Source organism: Brettanomyces bruxellensis, chromosome 7, assembly GCF_011074885.1.
Source record: "Brettanomyces bruxellensis chromosome 7, complete sequence".
Lineage (NCBI taxonomy): Eukaryota > Fungi > Ascomycota > Pichiomycetes > Pichiales > Pichiaceae > Brettanomyces > Brettanomyces bruxellensis.
The window spans coordinates 1,465,081-1,480,427 of record NC_054688.1 but is presented as its reverse complement, the minus strand read 5'-3'; the positions used below and the strand labels follow the sequence as shown (position 1 = coordinate 1,480,427).

The window sequence follows — 15,347 nt, the reverse complement described above, 5'->3', positions numbered from 1 at the left end:
ATTTGTGAAGCTAGTTCTTACTTTTTCTTGATGTCTGCCTCGAGGATTTTTTTTTTCACCACACATCCCAACTAGGAAACTCGAGATAATCAAAGTTGATAAAAAAATTTCTCAGCCAAAAAAGTCTGACTCGGTATCACTGTTAGTCTCTTCTGTCTCATCTTAATAGTTGAGTATTTTCCGATCAGTGTTTAAAGTATATCAGATAACTTGACATACACGAAGAAACATGTCGGACGAAGACGATGGAATGCTGCTCAACTTTGCGGCTGTTTCCTCGAGCACGGAAAAGAAGCCAGTAATTAAAAAGAAGATAGTAGGTGGAAGATGGAAAGATAGACGAAGAACCAGACTAGCACTAGAAAACAGACTTCCAAAATACAAGAGGGACAAACAGGATGATGGCAATGTGAATCCAAACCAAGTTCCCGTTTCAGGGAAAAGAGGAAGGGCAAGAATGGGGCAAAACAATAGTAGGAAGGAAGAAAATGGCGAAGAAGCACAAGCATCAAGAGATGGGGAAGAACATGGTGAAGAAGAAGGAACAACTTCTCACAAACGACAAAGAGTGACAAAAGAAACAAGGGGAAGCAACGGGGGTAAAGGAGATACATTTGTTTCGTCGCTTTTCACGGCAAATCCAGAGGTTCAGAAGCGTGATTACAATCAGGAGACCAAAGCGGAATTAAAACCATCTAACGCACCTTTGATCAATGATGAAAGCGCTGATTTTGCAAAGCTTGGCATCAACAAAACGCTTTGCAGATGCCTTGAGCAGAAACTTGGGTATGCAAAGCCAACAAAGATTCAAAGAGCGGTTATTCCAGCTCTTATTACAGGAGATGATGATATGTTTGTACAAGCACAAACCGGATCGGGAAAGACCTTAGCGTTCTCTGTTCCGATTATAGAGAGACTCATGAGAGCGAGTGATGGTAGCGTGAATCGCAAAAGTGGAATTTTCGCAATTGTGTTGTCGCCAACCAGGGAATTAGCAACCCAAACATACGAGTTTTTGACAAACAAGCTCTGTTCGGCATGCCACTGGATAGTTCCCGGGCTTGTCATTGGAGGAGAGAAGAAGAAGTCCGAGAAGGCCCGAATTCGCAAAGGTGTGAATATTTTGGTGGCCACACCAGGGCGGTTGGCCGATCATATTGAAAATACAAACAAGTTGGATTTGTCCAAAGTCAGATACTTGGTTTTGGATGAGGGTGATAGAATGATGGATTTAGGTTTTGAGGAGGCCATCGGAAAGCTCTTGACGTGTCTAGAGAGTGTGTTCGAACCCCGTTTGCCGCAAAACTTGCAAAACTGTCTTCCTGCCAAAAGAGTCAACATTCTTTGCTCTGCTACCATGGAAGGAACAGTTAAAAAGCTTGGCCAGATGTCTCTTAAGGATGCCAAGCTTATCACCACTGATAATGGCAAGACCAAGGGAGAGAATAGGTCCGGAAAGAACGACATGATGGCACCAGAGCAGTTGGTGCAGGAGATATTGGTTGTTCCTCCTAAACTCCGATTTGTGACTCTTTCGGCAAGGTTGAAGAATCTCACAAATGATAACTCTGTTGGGGATACTGCTACCCAGAAGAACTCCAAGACGATCGTCTTCTTCTCGTGTTCGGACTCGGTCGATTTCCACTTCATAGCGTTGACAAGAACGGGAAAGAGACTTACCGTGCAAAAAAAGAGAAGACTTCCGAAGGAAAGTGAACAGAGTTCAAAGAATAGTCAGGAAGGAAGACATAATGCAAAGAAATACGGCAGGAGGGACGGTAAAGGAAGCAGGCAGAATGAAAAAAGTGGAGATACCAATGATGATGAGGAGGCACAGTTAGGAAAAGTGACGGCCATGACAGCTCCGTTGATAAATGATAATGTGGTGATATACAAACTCCATGGATCTTTATCGCAAGAAGCTCGAACTGCCACCTTGAGCCACTTTGCGAAAAACAACCAGTACGCACACTCGATTTTATTCTGTACAGATGTGGCTTCCCGAGGCCTTGATCTACCAAACATCAAGAATGTCGTTGAATATGATCCTCCTTTCACACTTCAGGATCATCTTCACAGAGTGGGAAGAACAGCACGTGTGGGAGAATCTGGTCTTTCGACACTTTTCTTACTTCCGGGAGATGAGGAGAACTACATCAAGAAAATCGAGCCTCTTCACGGGGATAAAAAGGAGAACTTGCGGTATTTGAACTTCGAGGATCAATTGAAGAGTGCATTTGCCAAGTATGAGACTGAAAGTGACGATGATAAGAATAAGAATGACAAAAGGCATAGAAAGAGGAAGGCCAGGTCCAAAAACGTGCCAAAGAGAGAAGGTGACTGGGATGTTCATGCCACAACTTTTCAGCTTAACACAGAGAGGTGGCTTCTTGAGAATCCAAGAGCAAAGGAGATTGCCACTAATGCCTTTGTTAGTCATACTAGAGCATACACTACGCATCTTTCCTCTGAAAGAGACTGCTTCAACTTCAAAAAGCTCCACTTGGGACACTTGGCAAAGTCCTTTGGACTACGTGAGACTCCAAAAAAGCTTGCTAACGAGAGTTCCAAGTCTCACAGTAAGGGACCACGTGAAGATGCAAAATCCAAGATGTTCCGTGTGGCTAGAAAGGCCGCTGCTGCTCAAAGTGCCGAGTTCAACACCATTTAGACATGCTTTTATTTGTATACTAGAATCTAGCAATTGATTTGGAGTGATGGCTGCAGGCCTACTGAAGTTATTAAATACACCATGTGGTTATATAGGATCTATTATCGGGTATCATTTCAGCATTTATACACATCTATTTAGCTATTGTAGTGTCGGATATTCCTAAATTCGCTTCGCTTTTACTGAATGGCACACTTACGATTCTAGTTGCTTCAATATGAGGTCTACCTTCCTCTTTATCTGAATATTGGACGATATTAGCTCCTCAAATCTCCTTAATACATTTATAAGTGTGGCCTTTTCCTGTTCATCAATGCTTAAATCAGCATTTAGTGATTTATAAGTGAGTAGCTTCCCGTAAACCAAAGCCAAATACCCTTCAACATGAGTCTCTGCTGTTTGGCTATTTGCTCCTCCCATATTATCATGCAATACCTTCTTCAACTTCTTGAATACTGAACGATCACATTCTTGAAGATACTTACTCTCATCCACAAAATTAACTAGATATCCAAGTGCAAACAACGATAGCTGATTTCCGTCTTGGCTTCCGATATTCGATATGGTTATTTCAATTAATCCAGAAAACACTTCCCTGTTAAATAAAACGTCTCGTATTTTCTTTCGGAGTCCATCCTCCTCATGATTCAGGCTGCTTGTTAGCGATATTCCAAGCTTCAGGATTGATGCAAGTTTCCTCTGTTCACATTTGGTACGATCCCTCACAAATTTCATAATAGATAATGTTAGCTTGTAAAACGATAACTCATCACCCACATTTCCTGTAAGCACCATCCGATGGTATATCCTTAGACATTGATCGGTGCTTTCAATGCTTAAACTAGAGCTTTCAATGCAATTCCTGAGCTCTTTTATAAATTCAGACTGTTCATCTTCCTGAAAATATCTTGTAATATCGAAGTCTGTCGAAACATCAACCAGCTTGCACAAAACTTTTAGAATACCACTTTTAACCTCATCTTTCTTACTGTGCAAAAGAGTGAGAATAAATTCAGGTTGGTTGGGTATAGCCCGGAAGAATGATGACAGAATTCTGCTGTTTGTGCTTGACTTTAACAATTCCATAAAAATCATAAGCCAAAGACTGCATATATCCTCAACCTTACTGTCTTTCCTCAAAGATTGATTTAGAAACATGGCGGGAAACCCAAATTTGCAAATGTATTTAGCAAATGATGGCCTTTGGCGTATTTGTTCCAAGAATTCTTTAAGTACATCTTTTCGGTTATAAAATGAGGTTTCTGCTTCATATCCTTCCATAAAAAGCTCCAGCTCCTCTTTATTTTGCGTGTTGATGCCAGATGTTCGTAGATCCAACGTCGAAAGTACTTTATCACTGCTCAACCCGTCTAAGGAGGATAGATTTGTATTTGTGTTTGTATTTATGACATTTGAATCCTCTATAATGTCATCATCAACGCTGCTATCATCATCATCATCATCGGAAATTGTCCGCTCATCGGCTCTAAAACTCCTTGTTGATTCATATGTGCGACCTTTAAGTGACATATTCCTCACAAATGTTGTATACCGTGCCAATTTTCGAGCTCTGCATTTATTTAGATCTTTATCCATATCTATTTTCTCCCTCACATTGCCTAACTGCTTTATTATCGTTCCTATACTCTCATCCACACAATTTTCTTGCGATTCGTCCTTACTTGAAGCATCTGAATCATCTGAAGAGTCCTGATTAGATGAATCTTCACTAGGATTATAATAGTTCGATACACGAGATCCAAAAAAAGTTGTCTTTCTTCTCTTAGACAATCTGCTATCATTTGACTCATCATTATCTGTCGCTAAACCGTCCAGACATGCAAATAATGTCGTTAGACCTGTTGACCCGGAATTTGAAGTCGTGTCACGCCTATTAGTGCAAGATTTAGCTATTCTTTTCTTTTGATGTGTCCACGGTCTATCTGCTAAAACAATTTTCTTTGAGACAACAACATTTTGCTTCTCTGATAGTAACATTTGATTCTTCTGCTCGTGTTTTGTTGGGGAAAGTGAAACTGATGATGATATATGTCTGCTGGATGTAAAATCATGCCGGATAAAGCCACTCTTTGCTCCTCCGTATGTACTAGGCATTGCGTATTATTTCAAAGGCTCAACCCTTTGTTATACAATTTCTATAGTTAAGAGATGCAATTTTTTATTGGAAACCTAATCTTAATGGAATTGTTTAATCGAAAACTGTTATGGATGAATATGTTGATATATATGTAAACATATTAGACGGAAAATTCATGATCTTCAAAATGTGTAGAGTCGCGTCGCGTTTTTTTCACTTTATTTTTTTTGAATACGATAAATTACTACATGCACACTCGAATCTTCTTATTTACAGCTGCGTGTTCAATTGTTTATCTTTATCCGTCATATTGATCATATGAAATATATAATTCAGAACTCACCACAGTGATTACATGCATGCCAAATATTCGGCGCACTCCTATAATATAAAACATTAGTCTGCGTTGACGTTACCTTAATAATGTATGGAGATCAAGCAAATAAACTCATAGTGGATGCAAAGAGGGCACAGAATTTGGATAAAATTCCACTTTATCAGCAGAACACAGTGCGATCAGTGGTAAATGAGACACGTGACCTACAGAGGGAGGCAGATATATTGACCCAAGAGGCCCAACGTGATTCTTTGAGTGGATCGCAGAACAGTTTCTTACCTAGTGGAACTGACAAAGTTAAGCAATGCCAGCTTTTTGTGACACATTTATGCATGAGAAGGAACAAACGCTGCTTATTAGCATATCAGAGGCAACGGGCACAGCAAATTGATAATCTGGTGTGGGCAAATGTGGAAATAGAGCGAGGAGTAATGGAAAATTTATCACAACACGAACAGGAGTATCTCAATCGATATAATGAACTTGTGAGTGAATTTAAGGGTTCCTTGAGCGATGTCGACCTGGGTGGGTCATTGGAACCTCCAAAAGGTGTTTTTATAGATGTCAGGGTCCTCAAGGATGCCGGAGAAATACAAACTGAGTACGGAGTGTTTAATTTAACGAAAGACTCGCAATTTTTTGTCAGACAGGCGGATGTGGAACGTTTGATCCAGCAGGGATATTTAAAAAAGCTTTGATGGTGAATCAACATTCTTTGCTTTGAATTAGACGTCTGAGAAATCCGCAAAAGCTTTCGAAAAGCTTGTGACGGGTCCCATACAGCCAATATATTACTATATGGCTTGATCCGTTCTCTATTCTAAACCAGCAATCATCATTTTGCTGTATGGCATTGTTGATGTGCTTTAATGAACGTCTGTATGCTCGGGACCAGCGATCACCTGGAAAATGGACCAAAAGGACATCAGCGTTGATTCTTTCGCATTTAATATCATTTAGATTTGCTAAGTCATCCTCATTGATTTTTATAGACAGGCTGCACTTGACCGTGAACTCATACCTCGAACCAACAAGATTCGTTTTAGAAACTCCTATCGGTGGTCTCGTGAGCCTGAAACTCCAGTATATAATCCATCTCTTGGTGGCATTTCTGGAGTTTCCACTTACAAAACTGTGCACCCCAAAGTTGAAATCCGGATCTTGTGCAAAATCATTCTGCACTAGTGTTTTTACAGTTTTGTAATTTCCGGCTAAACTGGTGAACCAGATAACAGAGTGCTTATTTGATACGTTTTTACTATCCTGGACAAGCTTCCTTATAAAGGCAAGCTCACCTCCATTAGTAACAAGCTCATTTTCCGTTCCAGTGACATATTCACCCATCGAATTGGTTTTCTGCCGTTTAAATGCGTTTTTACAACTCATCTCTGCACACGAAGAGTAAAATGGCGGATTGCACATACTGAATGCAGCTGTTTTATCGGTATCTGCATCGGTTAGCATCTCTGCAAGTGATGCAAAGCTATTCCCGCTTCTGTCTACATGCAGCGCAATTAATTTGTCATTTAGCTCATTTCTGGAAATATTATCGGTTGCTGTTTTTATGCTTTCGTCATCAATATCTGTGCAAACCATACATTTCAAGTTTTTCATCACTGATGCGCACATCAACCCGTATACTGCAATCTGTCCACAGCCGATATCGAGTCCAACATACTTGACTTCGTGTTCAACTTTTCTAAAATGAGCTTCGGTTGACAATGTGTTCCGGAGAAGATGATCTATAAAAATAACGTAATCTAATCTGTTGAAAAAGCGAGGACAGAGTTTGCTATCATCAATTTTTACTTTAAAACTCAAATTAGTCTCAAATAGTGTTTTTGTCAACTCGATTACAGCATCGTTTGAACCGAAATTGTAAACATTCAACCGCTGATTATAGTATTGTGCAAGATTTGGGTTTTTGGATATTAACGAAGGAAAATTAAGCACTCTCTTTGATTTTTCGTTGTCGGTCATTTTCCCACATAGTTGCTGCTAGATAGATGTACTTTTATATACTTTGTTATTAATGAAGACAATGTAATGCGATCTTTAAAGCAGTTGATTGTTAGAATTGTAGGTTATCCGATTTGGTGTTTTTTATCCGGCTTATAAGGTCTGTTTTATCCTATATTGTATATCTGACTGTTATTTCTTTTTGCTATGTCTAATTGTTAGGTCTCATTAGATATATTTGGTCTGATTCTGGTCAAATATATTAAACCATGTTGCCAGTTTTAGTTAAGCGGAGACCGAACGTGAAATTTATCTATCCGAGGAAATGAAAAAAAAAAAAAAACGAGTACACCGCAATATTTCCAAGTATTTCAAGTGGAGATTAAGCTTTGTTGCTTGGATAACATCAACATTTCGAGATATAAGGTTGTCATTTTCTGCTCAACATCAAGGGTATACAATTAAGGATCCTTTTGCAACAGTCCTTTGTCAGTGGGCTCTTAACCTAGCATTTAGAAGGCAGATTTCTCGAAATACTACAATGTCCAGAGTTCTCGATGATATAATAATGGAAGATGTTGCAAAGTCATGTCCTGAGTCATTTTTGGGTTTCAATAAGTGCATGCAATCTCCGGAAGTCAGAGATAAAAGAGACTGCATCAAATACCAGGTGGCATTACAAAAATGTGTGAGAGAAGACGTGAAGTCTTTCCAACGGATCCAAAAGAATTGTACTGAAATGATTAGCAAATATGAGCATTGTCTTCAGAATAATAGCACAAATTACAGTTCGAAATGCTTTGATGAGCTCAAACGGGTTCGATTATGCGCTGCGAAACAAGTTGGAGGTGATGTGAAGCTGGAAGAAGATAGAAAAAATCAGTGATGATTTTTCTCCATATCCTTCTTATTTGCATGTATCTTTTGTATATATTTATCCTGTTTATAGCATGAATTATACCCTAGTTTTTTAATTGCTGTCTCTCTGTAGTTTTAACTGAAATATAAAGCAACCTATTGAGGTCATCCAGGCTAGACACGGGTTTATCTGCTCTTTATTATTGTTCCCTTTATCTGTAAAGTGTGACTTTTGTGTCTTATCATCAATATGTGCTTTTTTACAGTATCTCGCCATTCTGAATATACAACGAACGGATGCAATTTTTGGACTTTTTAGCGCCGAAAGAAAGAAAAAGAAGGATCCATGATCCGGATTTCGAATAATGCAATGAATACAATTACGGTTATTTTCCATCTGTCTACACAATAGATCGGTAAACAATTAAAAATGACATCTCCATAAAATAAAAGGCATCCAATTCAATGAAAGAAAATAGGGAATTTTTTATGCGTAAGTGACATTGGCCAATGTTATTCAATATTAGCTGCTTTCAGAGTAGGGCATAGTGAAATGAACTCGAACTCTTCAATATTGAACATGAGATAAGCTCCAATTACAGTTTAATCTCCACTGGCCCGATGTGCCCCTATATCTGAATGAATAAAAATACAAAGTGTAAAATTCTCTTTGCAAAGGAGATTATATATTCTCCGCTCGAGGTTGGTCATTCCACCAGTTGTAGTATTTTGATGCAGGACTCGGCATTGCCGGTGCTGTTTCCAAAATAGTCGTTATTCGGCGCGATAAGAACTCAGTAAAAAAAACTTTTTCATGCACTGTGTCCCTTTAGTTGGTTCCCGTTCGGTAATAAAGCCAGGTCAAAAAAAAAAAAAAAAAAAAAGCGGGTTGCTGATTTCAGCAAGAACAGAGATTCCTAGCTAGCAAGCAAAGATAAAGGTAGAAAATTGTGTTATCAATGAAGAAGCGGATAGACTATCATGGCACAATTATACAACTGCATGATTGTATTTAAAGGACATAATATCCGATAGCTTTTTTTTTAGCTGTTCTACTAATCGACGAAGTAGATGCATTTTATTCCTTCAATAGAGTTGTTTTTGTAACCTTCGCTTTGCAATATTTCAGCACTTACAGAGATGCTATCATCAACTTCACTCGCTTTATTGGGCTTGACCTTATTCGCCGGATCAGCGGTTGCAGACTCGGATGTTTCTGCAAGCGGCCTTCCGGACGATTACCAATGTGTTGGTACTTTTATCTTTGGAAGACATAATGACAGAGTGACAAAACCAGCAAAGGTTCTTACTACTTTAGGTGCAAAAGAGCAAGTGGCATCAGGTAGTTTTTACAGAAAGAGATACTTCGGTCTCACTGAAGATGGCAATGAAACATCTAGTGACTTCAGGATTGATGGCTTGAATGATCAAGGTGTTTTCGTTTACGGCGAAACGTATTCACAGTGTCCAGCAAAGACAGTTCTTGAATATTCGCAACTGTCGTTCTTGCAAGGTTTGTACCCACCAACTAGTGCTTTGGACTCGAACTCAACACTCTCTGATGAGGATGATTCTGCCTTGTCAAATGGTACCGAGGTTTCTGCACCTTTTGACGGATATCAATATGTTTTCATGGATATCCAGCAGGAAACCTCCGATGAGTATTTCTACATTGAAGGAACAGAAAATTGCCCAACATCTGACTCTGCGATCGAAAAATGGGAGACTGGCGATGAGTTCAAAAAGTTGAACGAGTCCACGTTTGATTTCTACCAGTCATTGTCACAAATTCTCCCTGAGAGTAAGTATCCTAAGTCTAAGTTGAACTTTGGCAATGCAATGAGCATTTTCGACTTCATGAATGTCAACTACATCCACAACAAGGAGCTCGCCAGCAAGTACAACGAGACTTTGTTGAGAAAAGTCGCTGTTTTGGCTGATAAGGCCCAATGGGGTATTTCTTACGATGCATCCAATACTTTGAACAACTTCACTATTGGAGGAAGAGCCTTGCTTGGTGCCGCCTACCACTATCTTAATGCTACTAAGATCGCTGGTTCGCCATACATAAACTATCTCATCGGTTCCTATAACACCATGTACCAGATGAGTGGTCTTCTGCAGCTTAATAAGGTCTCGGACAACTTCACTGGAATGCCAAATTACGGTGCCACTTACGTGTTCGACCTTCTCAAAGACAAGAGTAGCAACTACTACGTGATGTTCTCCTTCAGGAATGGAACCTACGATGGTGTTCCACTCACGACATATCCAATCTTTGGCACTAGTGATAATCTTATGAAATGGTCCGACTTTGAGGACAACATCAACAAGGTTGCCATCAAAAATCTCAAGCAGTGGTGCAATAGCTGTGAATCCGAGGCTTCCCAGTGTGATCAGTACTCATCTGCCTACACTTACGGTACAAAACTCGAAGATGATGGTGTTAATCTCTCTTCTCTCGCAAGTGGTGAGACACATGTTGAAAGTTCTGGTGGACTTACCAATGCCGGAGCTGGTGGAATTGGTGCTGGTGTTACAATTGGTGTCTTCCTTATTATTGGTACTTTGGGCTATCTTTTGTACAGACACAGAAAGAATTCCAAAACCGATAACGATGAAGAAGCTACTGCAGGTCGTAATATTGCATTACATGAGCGTACTATCACCCCAGTGACATCAAACACGATCTCTTCTGGTTTTGTTGACCAAGAAAAGGTCTCTCAAAGCAGCCAGCCCGAGAGCACTGTCTGAAAGCTTTTTCATTCTTTTTTTTTAAATTTTCACTTTTTTGTATCGTATATTCAGTCGTTTATTTTTGGCCTTAAATGTTTCGATTACTTGCGAGGAGAATAGAAGTCCGCGCAGAAAAAAAAATATTTTGGGAGATGAATAAAAAAACTTTCTTTCTCGTCGTAACTATAAATAAGCGCCAGATCTGGTTCGCATAAGTCCGCCCTGGTTTCTCCGAAGCCTTAGAAATGTTTTTATCTTCTTTGCTTTTTCTCCTTCTCCACTGCACACCAGACTGCATTGACTGGCGACCTAAATATTGTGGTCCGCGGTCAAACTAATAACGTGCTCTGGGAGAGTAAAGGAGAATGAAAAGCCGCTTTTTTAAAAGAAGAGTTTCTTTTCAAATCCTGACAGTATCTTTATGTTCAGTCTGCAAGTCCTTTTCCATGACTTTTTGACTCTACGAATACTGGCGCATACAAACAGCAAGGTAAAATAATACAATATTCTTGAATCAGAAGCTTAGTAAGTAGAAGATGTAATAGAAAAGTAGGAGTTTAACTTAAATTACCGGAGATAGCCGTGATGCAAAGGCAAGCATCCCATTTGCATCGACGGGTCGATCGGACTGTGATCAATCTGAAACTACATCATCGTCTATTTTCCCGTCATTCCCAGGGACTTGATCAAATTTGTACGGACAATCTTTATCCTCATCAAAGGTATCCAACCAATCGCAGGACCTGTTTACAGGAGAGTTTGGGTCCGTGCAAACATTTTGAAGAATTTTCAATGCATTAGTGTAACTGTCGTACTTGTACCCCGTATATTGTTCAAACATCAACCTGAAGTAAAACCTCAAAGAGTGAAGTCCCCGGAGATAACCGAAATCAGGACCTTTGTGATTTGGAGGGAAGGTGGTACTTTCAGGAAGTGGCTCAGTACCGATTACACATTGTGCAAAATCTATCATCCGCAAAATTAATGTAGACTGAACGTCCTTTGTGTCCCGGGCTGTGTCATACATCAGAAGAATGGATGATCCGTACATTCTATAATTATCAAGATGCTGAAATATCGATTCGAGCTCTGCCAAACTTTTTATAAGTCTTGGAAGATGCTTCACAATTGAGTAAAGGCGAACACCATCATACAAAAATCTTGACAATGATCTCACTAACTCTTCGCCTGCTTTGACCCGCCTACCAAAGTACTTATCTCTGTTTATGTAGGTCTGTCTTTTGAGATCCCACACCTGCATTCCGCAAATCCGCATTCCTAGTTGCAATGATGTAGTCTGTCTGCATTTTCTTCTTTGCGAGTCCTTTTTTGTGCTTTTCGCCTCAATTCCATACTGTCTGGTTCCCATCTTCAAGTCTAGAACACATGGACATTCCATTCCACTTGTCAAATCCTCTAGCAGTATAAACCGCTCAAATGCTGTGTGCTTGCGTAATTTATGGCTTTGTTTCATCAGTTTTGATGGTTCCAAGCCTATTGGCTCATTTCCTTCCCCGGCTTTCTTTCCGTGTACTTTCTTCTCATCTTCCATCATAAATATCTCGCCATCACTTTCTGCATTGTCTTCAGACACAGCCTGCTCGTCCTCATTACTTGATTTCTTATCATTACTGGCCGCACGCATTCCTCTTATGCTAGAAACAATCGTGTCCCGATCCGGAAATACATCATCTCCGTCAACACTTACAAATTTGATGTCATCCGAATGCACTGACGAAGGTTCCATTTCGGGTGATGTCCCTTTATTTTCCGCAGCATCTACATCCCCTTCACTTTTACCCAACTTCATATTTTTGCCCTGAATGCTCTGTGGTCGTTCAATCAACTTTCTCGTTACTTTCTCTGTGTCCGGCGTTTTGCCACTTGCGTTCTTAATAATTGGTAATGCTCGAAGCTGAGTGCTGCTTATGCTATTGGTTGAATATCTATGGAAGCGACGTAATGGAGAGCTCAAATTGTCAACTATGGCTCCCTTTTCAGAAGACATCGCATGCTTTCTTCCTGGAAGTGTCTTTACCCTATTTTTGTGAACATATCTCTTTATTGGAGCAAAAACTTCTGTCAAAACAAGCTCCTGAAGTTTTCTGTTTACTGTAGTTGAGCCAATGCTATCAGCATTCTTCGATCTTAATGGATCTGATCTAGGAACCCTAATTCCTGCTGGTGAATACTTTGGCCACAGAGAATCTGGAAATATGTGTCTGTTATCTTCTAAAACGACTTCAGGAATAAGCTTTTCACCTGGGCCGGCTTTTGGCATTCTTCCTAATGATATTGCTTTCCTTTGTGCCTCTTCCACCTGCTTCCTCATTTCTTTGACATTTCCTGTCGATAGTGATGGCTTCATTATGCTTGAATGCAATTTATCGGTTTCTCTGCCCGATGACGGTTCAGGAAGGCCTATATCTGTCTGTGTTGATTTTTCTTTAGGATTATCTTCTTCGCCATCATTCACAAAAGTGCTATATCGAACATTCAGAACACCAATGTACTTTGGCATAAATTTAAGCAGCTCCGGATGCTCTTTTTCGATATTTTCATACCATCTGTTTTCCCTATTGACAAGAGCCTTACAGACTGCACGGTGGCTAAACTTAAAAATTGCCGTATGCCCACCCACCTTGTTTTCGAATGGTTGTAGTTCAACAGCTAACGGATATTGTACATTGTCTTTGAGCTCGTTTCCAACCTCAATTCCATCTCTAGCGCTACTTTTGTCTTCTGTTTTCATACTTGATCCATCCTGTTTTGTAGAGTTATCTCTTCTTTCTTGCACGTGCTCCTCTCCGGACCCAAATTCCTCATTCTGCGATACCTGTAATGGACTTCTTGAGTTGATCGGTGTTTTTTCTGGCGTTTCATCATGCCGTTCTGATCCACTTTGCTTTTCCATTGCCTCCTCTATCTCTTCTATTTCATTTATGTCATCTCCGTTGTGGTCGAATTCAGCGGCAGCCGTGAGGTGTTCGGGATTTAGATCATCATGATTTTTAGATGGGGTATGCGGGAAATAAATAGCAGATGAAACAGTCTCACCATCAGGGTCAGACAAAGTGAGGTCGACCGATCTTCGCTTGCAAAGATTCTCGGAGCCAGTTTTTCTCGCCGAAACAGATGCTATAGCAACAGAATTGTGTCGCACTTGTGATGATTTCCATGCTGGTGCAAGCTGCTCTTGATTATGCACATACAATTTTTTTGGTGTTCCTTGAGGCTCAGAAAGTAAAGATTTCATTGAATGAAGATCAACCGATGTTGATAATTCAGGACGAGGGTTATCATGGCTGTGCTCCCTGCGTGATGCCTCCGATGATCTGAATAATCGAAGAGATTTCGCAGCTTTTCTTCCTGCAAGATTTGAAGGTGAAGACGCAGGTGATGATTTCTTAGTTAAGGACCCTTCTAACATTTGATTTGTGAAAGTACTCTGGTATCGTAATCTGGTATCAATAATTAATGAATATGATGAGTAAAAAAAAAAAAAAGCAAAAAGGATGATGCTTCAAATGTCAGAGGAGTCTTCCTTGTTTATAAAGTTGCGTAGGCAAAAAAACGAACACCTTTGTATAGCAAAGAGTGTTATATATTTGAGGTTAGACCCACTAATATTCCAGCTTGAATGCTTATCAATAGAATATATTTTTATATGATTATGATATCAGTAGTGGAATGTATGTAGCCAAAATCAAATGGTACACAAAGAACTGTTGTTTTTATACTTCCTCAACACCCCCTCAAAACGATATTCCACTTTATGAATCTGTGATACTACAAACAAGCCAAAATAATTTTGCAAGTCCGTGTATGTCTTTTAAAATCAAACTATAAATATGTAGAAATTTATAAAAGTTTCAACAAGGAAAAGACTTTGTGATGCAAAAGGATAAGATATAGATGATAGGAAAAAAATTAGGTAAAATAGAAAGGAAAAAATAAATAAGAGATAATTCAGCATCGTTGCACCTGTGTTCTTTCTAAATTATTTTTCTGGGCTCCGTATGGTTTTTAGTCTGAGAGACCTTTACTAATTGAATATATTCGTATTTAAACGCATACGTACTCTTTAAATTTCATTTCAATATAATTTACATAAGCAATAACGCCGTGTTTACATGCTATTTTTGTGCTGTCAATTTTTGATATTTTTATATTCCTCGAGCCATGTGCTCTTTTATTGCATGTAATTCATTTTCCTGAGGAGTCTTCCTCAACTACCAAATTAGGCACATGGCGTTTATTTATATTTTTGAATTTGGCCGTATGATCTCTTTAATGTAATTTATCCTTTCAAAACCCGTAATCAGCACACAAGCTTGATCAATTACCTTTTCTAAAACATATGTCCTCTTCTTGTCGTTGTAATTTTAAAATGGGGTACGTAACTTTTTGTCAAACGGTAACCTCATAATGAATTCTTTGCTTCTCTTCTATCTTTTTCCTTTGGATCATTCACAAAACAGCGGACTAATTAATCGCTTTGAAATGATCCTTTTACCTGGCATTTTATATCCTATATGTTTACGTGTGCAGCGTTTCCCGCTTTTTCTTTTAAAATTACCTCATTAATGTAAAGCAACCTCCTTCAGTAAAAAGTTTGCGCTCCGTTTCTCCATTTTTATTACAACCAACCATATGGATGTAACAAAGTTCTTGATAATGATTAACTG

General features: G+C 39.3%; 7 protein-coding genes across 7 annotated transcripts; 4 read left to right on the top strand and 3 right to left on the bottom strand.

Moving 5' to 3' along the window:
- Positions 1–229: 229 nt before the first annotated feature.
- BRETT_005113 (uncharacterized protein) lies at positions 230–2,671 on the top strand (the record flags this gene model as incomplete). The annotated part of the gene is made up of 1 exon (XM_041283596.1): positions 230–2,671. The coding sequence occupies one exon, from the start codon at positions 230–232 to the stop codon at positions 2,669–2,671; it is 2,442 nt and encodes an 813-aa protein (XP_041136948.1).
- Positions 2,672–2,866: 195 nt separating this feature from the next.
- On the bottom strand, positions 2,867–4,786 carry BRETT_005112 (uncharacterized protein; the record flags this gene model as incomplete). The annotated part of the gene is made up of 1 exon (XM_041283595.1): positions 2,867–4,786. One exon carries the CDS (start codon positions 4,784–4,786, stop codon positions 2,867–2,869), a length of 1,920 nt encoding a protein of 639 aa, XP_041136947.1.
- Positions 4,787–5,192: 406 nt separating this feature from the next.
- BRETT_005111 (uncharacterized protein) lies at positions 5,193–5,804 on the top strand (the record flags this gene model as incomplete). Its single annotated transcript, XM_041283594.1, has 1 exon — positions 5,193–5,804. The coding sequence occupies one exon, from the start codon at positions 5,193–5,195 to the stop codon at positions 5,802–5,804; it is 612 nt and encodes a 203-aa protein (XP_041136946.1).
- Positions 5,805–5,811: 7 nt separating this feature from the next.
- Positions 5,812–7,086, bottom strand: BRETT_005110 (uncharacterized protein; the record flags this gene model as incomplete). The annotated part of the gene is made up of 1 exon (XM_041283593.1): positions 5,812–7,086. One exon carries the CDS (start codon positions 7,084–7,086, stop codon positions 5,812–5,814), a length of 1,275 nt encoding a protein of 424 aa, XP_041136945.1.
- A 520-nt stretch (positions 7,087–7,606) lies between these two features.
- On the top strand, positions 7,607–7,951 carry BRETT_005109 (uncharacterized protein; the record flags this gene model as incomplete). Its single annotated transcript, XM_041283592.1, has 1 exon — positions 7,607–7,951. The coding sequence occupies one exon, from the start codon at positions 7,607–7,609 to the stop codon at positions 7,949–7,951; it is 345 nt and encodes a 114-aa protein (XP_041136944.1).
- A 1,112-nt stretch (positions 7,952–9,063) lies between these two features.
- Positions 9,064–10,677, top strand: BRETT_005108 (uncharacterized protein; the record flags this gene model as incomplete). The annotated part of the gene is made up of 1 exon (XM_041283591.1): positions 9,064–10,677. The coding sequence occupies one exon, from the start codon at positions 9,064–9,066 to the stop codon at positions 10,675–10,677; it is 1,614 nt and encodes a 537-aa protein (XP_041136943.1).
- Positions 10,678–11,293: 616 nt separating this feature from the next.
- BRETT_005107 (uncharacterized protein) lies at positions 11,294–14,089 on the bottom strand (the record flags this gene model as incomplete). Its single annotated transcript, XM_041283590.1, has 1 exon — positions 11,294–14,089. The coding sequence occupies one exon, from the start codon at positions 14,087–14,089 to the stop codon at positions 11,294–11,296; it is 2,796 nt and encodes a 931-aa protein (XP_041136942.1).
- Between the last annotated feature and the right edge of the window lie 1,258 nt (positions 14,090–15,347).